The 7,595-nt window shown below is 30.4% G+C and overlaps 1 protein-coding gene across 1 annotated transcript; it reads left to right on the top strand.

The window, feature by feature from the left end:
• Positions 1-1,240: 1,240 nt before the first annotated feature.
• On the top strand, positions 1,241-5,270 carry LOC112727660 (cytochrome P450 72A68). The gene is made up of 5 exons (XM_025777517.3): positions 1,241-1,723; positions 3,441-3,658; positions 3,799-4,043; positions 4,197-4,584; positions 4,678-5,270. The coding sequence occupies exons 1-5, from the start codon at positions 1,438-1,440 to the stop codon at positions 5,101-5,103; spliced, it is 1,563 nt and encodes a 520-aa protein (XP_025633302.1). The 5' UTR covers positions 1,241-1,437; the 3' UTR covers positions 5,104-5,270.
• The last annotated feature ends 2,325 nt before the right edge of the window (positions 5,271-7,595 follow it).

The raw sequence follows: 7,595 nt of genomic DNA, 5'->3' as shown, positions 1-7,595 counted from the left end.
AAATAGATAATTTTATATTTTGTTAGATGTAAAATCATAAAAAATTATGAAAAAATTATAAAGACCAAAATAATTCTTTTATTTAACAAGTATTCATTAATTTTTTACTTAAAAAACTAATTATAATTATGTGACATTATATTTGATTATACAAGATTTTAATTTTCGGCCCCTCCATTATTAGATTTCTGGATTCGTCCCGATTAGCAACTAAACCACTACGTATGATTACACATTCACATATTGTACGTTTTGAACCCCACCATCCTCTTAATGGTGTTGGTCTCCTGCGGTCATAGTTATAAGAACCGAATTGGTGATCAAACCGATCAGACTACTGGTTTATTACTTTTTTTAGTTCAACTGATAAATCACTCGTTGAACTGGTAAAACAGGTCCTATGTAAATAAAAAAGATAAAATAGTAAAAATTTAACAAATTAAAAATACATATCTTCAATATTTTAAGAGCAACCAAGTCTCAAATTTGAACAACATGAACAACTACCAATCAAATAAAAATACACTACATCCTAATTTAATGCTACTAATTAAATTTAAGATTATTTTACTCTTTTAACCCTATTAATTCACATTGTTCACACATTGTTCAAAAATATTGTTGGTTACCTATACTTTTCCTATCAGTAAATTTCAATACTAGTATCAAAATAGATAACTTTAATCACAAAATTAATATTGAAATAGATAAAGTAAATTAATAATTTTTTAGTAAAATTTATATTTCTATTAAAAATGGTAAATAATTAAAAATATAATTAATTCAAAAAAGAGAGAATGTAAAATTTATAAATTAAATTTGATATTTATAAAATTATTTCATTTAAAATTTTACTATATAATTAATATTTGTCATATTTAATATTAGAAAATATAGTAGTAGAGTGGTAATTAGAAGACGTTGTAAACAATAGGTCCCATGTTCAAATCCTAATTCTACCATTTTAGACTTTTTCAAAATAACACACCCTAACAAGATGACAAATGGCATGTTGAGGACCGTAGACCCCACTGGATCACAGGGGGAGGTGCACTATGGAGCACCATAGAGTGGCAAATTATCAAACCGAATCGGTTGGATTGGTTTTTGTCGGTTTTTATTGAATTTGATCGATTTTTTCACTTTTCATAGATTCATGTCGATTTTTTAGTCGAATTGGCCGATTCGGTTCGATTTTTACAACTATTATAACCATGGATTAATTTTTGTCCTGCGGAGTAAGGGATACGGATGGAAAACCAAAACTTTGATCATTGACCCAAAAATTAAATGTAGCATTTATTATTTTCTTAAAATTTGAAAGGTGAATTCATTATCTAAACAAAGACAATCCAGAACCAAAAAAAAAAAAACAGAAACAATCACTCTCTGTTTTCTCTCGTGGTCGCTGACTTTTGTTGCATTGGAAAAGACCAAATGGAAGCAACATGGGCCATGATCACAGGTGCAAGAATAGCACTGACAGTTGCTGTGGTGTATTGGGCATGGAAGGTGGTGAACTGGTTATGGCTGAGGCCAATGAGGCTTGAGAGGTTGCTAAGAGAGCAAGGGCTCAATGGTAATTCATACAGGCCCTTTGTTGGGGATATTTTGGAAATGGTGAAGATGGGAACAGAAGCCACTTCCAAACCCATGAACCAACTCTCAGATGATATTGTTCCTCGTATCTTTTCCTTCTTCTGTTACACCATCAACAAACACGGTATGCATCTTTTCTGCTTCTCTCTCTTAATTGTTTTTTTTTTTTAATTTTAATTTTATTTATTTATATATTTATTTTTACCTATTTTTGAGTTATCAAGCGCTCACCGTTTGGTGAGTAGAAATAACTTGACTTTGTGCTCTTATTTTATTTTTTTATCTTTTTTTTTTCCTATGATTTGATCCTTTGTATTTCGTCTTTTCCATATATTTTTATTTTTTTTTATCTTTTTTTTCCTATGATTTGATCCTTCGTATTTCGTCTTTTCCATACGGTTGAAAGAGATTTTTTTAATGATATTTTTTTAAAAATTTTTTTACAAGAGTAAAATTTTTTTTAATAAAAAAATTTTTAAAAAAATATAAATGGTAGCTTCTTAAAAAAATATATTTTTTAATTTTTTTAATATTTTTATTTTTATTATTAAAAATTTGTTAAACATACTAAAAAAATTTTTTTATGAAAAATTTTTTTTTTATTGATTTAATAACAGTATAACACCCAAACAAATACTCAATTAGAATGAACCAAAACACCGCAGCCATAAAGTCAAATTTCATGGCTCCCCATAATTCAACCACCACCACCACACAACTATCCAAATTAGGATGAAGCCAATATGAAAAATGTCACTTCATATCTGATGACACTATGTATTGGCCCTATCATAAAAGAAATATTACATTTTTATAACCTAATTTAAAAAGAAAACAATATAATTTTAATATTATTTCTTTTTTAAGTGGGTAGTAGGTATGTCTACTGCTTTTATAGTCATGAATTATGTTTAATATTGTTACTTAAGCAATAATGCAGGTGAAGTTGGTATTATCATTTTGGTATTCAGGCATATCAAATAGATTAATTAAAAAAAAAAGCTTTGTCATATGCCTTCGGATATGATTGGAGTCTGGATAACTCAACAAAAGTTGTGGATATGAACTTGTTTATAATAAGTAATAACTATAAACAGATTTGGTCATGGAGGTTGTAAGTTACGAGGCCCTACCAAGACTTGTAACATCTTTGATTCACCATGCTTTCCCCGTGGATCTCTCTCATTTTTCCCTTTTACTTCTTCCCCTCCACCCCCCCCCTCCCCTTTTTATGCTATTCTTTTACATTCTTCACTTTCCAATACTCAAGTACAGTGCGCAATGCATCAGAACTAAGTTTTGATCCCATGTGAGAGTCAAGGCTAAAACAGAACAAGAGAATGAGATTGAGAAAATTCAATTTTAGAGAAGAAATATCTGAATATTGAAGTATTCATTATATTTTATTTCTTGCATCAAGAGAAGTGATTTACGAGTTACAACTTACGAGGGCTGCGTACAAGCTTTCTCATAAGGCATGGTTCTGTAACAGAAAACAGAAAACAGAAAACAGTTTCCGGATGAGGAAAGCGGTTATAACAGAAAATATGAGATCTAAAACAGAAAAAGTAACACATTGGACATGGCTTATTACATAATTACATTTTAACCCTTATATGATATTAAGCTGTAACTCAAGGGCAAGTAATTCGTATCTCACAGCAAGCATTATCTGAGATTCTCACCTGGCCCCTTAGAACAATTGAAGCATTTCATCGATAACTTCTTGCATATTTGATTTGCAATTCATGACAATTTCAAACAGCATACATGGAAGCCTATTCTCTTCAACTTTTCTAATTTGTTCATACTTATAATGTTGCTTATAACACGTTATTCAGGCAAGAACTCGTTTACTTGGTTTGGACCAACACCAAGGGTTATCGTCACGGATCCTCAGCTTGTCAAAGATGTATTGAATAACAACCATGACTTCCCAAAACCTAATGTAAATCCACTTATTGGGATTCTAGTTACTGGTCTTGTTAACCTTGAGGGTGAGAAGTGGAACAAGCACAGAAGGATTATCAACCCTGCATTCAATGTAGAAAAATTGAAGGTTACTTACCCTTTATTAACTATTACTCTAGCAATATCTTGTATTAATGAGTAAACTTACATTTGTTCAACTTGATACAATGAGTAAACTAACATAGGTAATTTTAACTCATCTTTTAATTATTTGTTTATGCTGTATAGAGTATGTTACCAACATTCTTCAAAATTTGCAATGACATGATCGACAAATGGGATGAGAAGTTGGTGTCAGAAGGAGGATCATGCGAAATGGATGTATGGCCTTCTCTTCAGAATTTGACTAGTGAAATTATTTCTCAAACATCATTTGGAAATCTTGAAGAAGGAAGAAGAATATCGGAACTTCAGAAGGAGCAAATTCAACTTATATCGAAAGTTATACTAAAAGTTAGCATTCCGGGTTGGAGGTAAGACTACTTTGATTCTTTTTTTTTTTTTTAAACGAATCAACGGCCATCATTTGATCTATGTAGCCAGTTCCACTTAGTAGGATAAGGTTTTGTTATTGTTGTTAAATCAATTTTTGTTAAATCATGTTTACTTGCAATCTTGCATTGTAGGTTTCTTCCAACAAGTACAAAAAGGAGGATTGTGCAAATTGATAGGGAGATTGAAGCATTGCTTATTGATATGATTACTAAAAGAGAGAAAGCATTGGAGGCAGGTGAAGCTACCAAGAACGATTTACTGGGAATACTTTTGGAGTCAAATCACAAGGAAATTCAAGAACATGGAAACAACAAGGATGTTGGAATGACATTAAAAGATGTGATTGAAGAATCCAAGGTATTCTACGTAGCAGGGCAAGAGACCACTTCCAATTTGCTTGTTTGGACTATCGTGTTACTGAGTCGGTTCCCTGATTGGCAAGCTCGGGCTAGAGACGAAGTCACAGAATTCTTTGGCAACCTAAAACCAGACTTTGATGGTCTAAGTCACCTTAAGATTGTAAGTATTATGTATTATTTTCGTGAATCAATATGTTGAAAACTACACCTACTCTAATGATTTCTTAATGTTACCATAAATCTTTTGCTTTAGGTTACAATGATTTTATATGAGGTTCTTCGGTTATACCCTCCGGCAACTGTAGTTGTTCGAAAGGTTCACAAGGATACGAAACTTGGAAATTTAACTTTACCAGGAGGAGTTCAAATTTCCATACCAAGTCTTATGATTCACCATGACTCTAATCTATGGGGAGATGACGCGAACGAGTTCAAACCGGACAGGTTTTCTGAAGGAGTTTTAAAGGCAACAAAAGGTCAAGTTTCATTCCTTCCGTTCGGATGGGGTCCTAGAATATGCATTGGGCAAAACTTTGCGTTATTGGAGGCAAAGATGGCTTTGGCACTTATTCTGCAGCGTTTCTCTTTCGAACTTTCTCCAGCCTATACTCATGCTCCAATCACCTCACAAACTCTTAGGCCACAATATGGTGCTCAAATCGTGCTACATAGATTATAAACATCACAACAAAAATGTCTCTTACTGTGATTTTCATCACACACTATTTGCTTCCTATGTTTACTTGTGCTTTTTGTTTATGAAGCTAAAATAACTTGATTCGCTGAATCTTAAATGTTGGAATACTTTGATTTGATGTCTTGTAATAAAAGTTTGATTTTGTATCATGGAATCTCTTGGCTTGAATCAGGCTCTGTTTATGGTGCATTGTCATGACAATTTGCCTAAGAGAATTACAATTACTGAATTAATGTATTTGGGGGAGCAAAGTGATGAGAACATAAATTTGAGTATGTTCTTTGGACGTACGTACCTTTGCAATTTACCCTTGAAAATTATTTTACATCTATTTAAAAAAGTTTGTGAAATGATTTTTCAACAAATTTATCAAAGTGGTATTTCCAACCATATTATGCTCATTTAAAAAATTTTCAATATATTATAGGCTCAATTTTTGTATGTATTTCGAAACCAATAAGTTAAATTCGTGTCATGTTTTTTGCTATTCATAAATTGCATCAACAAAACGAGTTTTAGTTTGGAGTTGATTTGAACATAGATTGCAACAGCATATATGGTTTTATAAAAAATTCATAAAACATGGCTATTGTTGCGATTTATGAGCAACTAAAATGGCCAAAATTTGGAGAAGAATTGCAGAGTTCATGAACAACGTAAAACCCATATTCTGTTGTTATAAAGCATTATCTGGTTTGCTTGTGTTGAAGATTGTTCTTGTGAAATTGTTGTTGATTTAGTTCTAAGTTTTTTGAAAAATTAGCCGTAAAAAATATATTTGATACAAATCGAAAACATTTGAGACAAAATTGAAATAAAATAAAACTTAAGGATACTTTAAAACTTTTAACAAACTTCAAGAACAAAAAATATAGTTTACTCTTTATTTCTATTATGATGAGCATGTTATAAACAAATTTGGCGGATTTATTTTTTTGGCAGCAAAGTTGTCTGTAAAACAAAATAATAAAATATTTATTTAATTATATCAAGGCGCAAATAATTTTATAAATATTTTTTAAGAGTGGTTACCGACGTCCTTAACGTGTTTTTCGTAGTGTACGCAAAAGCTTTCATTGGAGTGCAGAGAAGGGCATAAAACGAAAATCAGAGATGCTTGATTGTGAGAACTCAGTAACAGATTCAGCAATTCCAGAGAAGCATGTCCATATTGAATTTCAGGGTCTTTGGAGTCCAGAGTTCCACAAATCCGTATAGGAGAAAGAACTGTCAAGTTTTCCCATAAGAAGCATAATAAGATTGTACCATACAATGCTAACAGATTAGGTAGTAGAATATTTGTTTTATGAACGAAGAAACATGAACCAATGCAGCTAGAACAAATATATATTATATCAAGAGTAAAGTATCGTTTCCTAACGTTTCAATCGTCTTATTTAAGTCTATAACGTTTTAAAACTGATTCAATGTTGTCCTACCGTTAGGAATATGTTAACAGAATTGACGGCGGGATAAAATTGAGACGATTTTGAGATGTTAGAGACTTAAATAGGACGAAAATGTTGGGGACAAAAATGATACATAGAAATAAATTTTAACTTTATCCTTCAATAATATCAATTTTTTACTATACATAGTATTCAATTATTTTTTTAATCACATCTAAGTAAATTACACTTAATCAAATTACTTTCATTTTAAATAAATTAATTTTTTATATAATTTTACTCTTAAAGATTTTTAGTTATCATATGAAATGTTTGTAGAATGACTAGTATATAAATTTGCAAAAAAAAAAAATAATATATATATATATATATATATATATATATATATATATATACAATAAAATATAAATATACATTTTGTCTCTAATGTATCAAAATTCTTTAAAATTATAAAAAAATAAATTTATTTAAAATGAAAGTAATGTGATTAAGTGTAATTTATTTATATGTAATTAAAAAATAATTGAATACTATGTATAGTAAAAAATTAATATTATTGAAAGATAAAATTAAATTAAAATTTATTTTTATGTATTGTTTTTGTCCCTAACGTTTTCGTCCTATTTAAGTCCTTAACGTTTCAAAATCGTCTCAATTTTATCCCGCCGTCAATTCTGTTAACGGATCCCTAACGGCAGGACAACATTGACTCAATTTTGAAACGTTAGAGACTTAAATAAGACGATTGAAATGTGAGAGATAACTTTGAGACTTACCCCAACTTTGAGAACAAAAACGATACTTTACTCTTATATCAATTTGTATTTTCACTACAGCAAGGGAAGTTTTCGCAAGCTATGACTTATAAACTAGAGATGTAGTTTTGAGGTAAGGAATTTGGAATACAATGATAAATTCTATTGCAATTACCCATCTAAAATGAATAAAAGGTCTTGTTTGCCAAGTTGGGTATAGAAAATTCAAATAATAAATAACATCAACACAAAAGACAACTATACTTTTCTTATGTTACCTCTGATTAAGCAAATTACCTTTAATTGACAT

This window comes from Arachis hypogaea, chromosome 12 (genome assembly GCF_003086295.3).
Source record: "Arachis hypogaea cultivar Tifrunner chromosome 12, arahy.Tifrunner.gnm2.J5K5, whole genome shotgun sequence".
NCBI classification, from domain to species: domain Eukaryota; kingdom Viridiplantae; phylum Streptophyta; class Magnoliopsida; order Fabales; family Fabaceae; genus Arachis; species Arachis hypogaea.
This window is presented reverse-complemented; position numbering and strand designations above follow the sequence as displayed.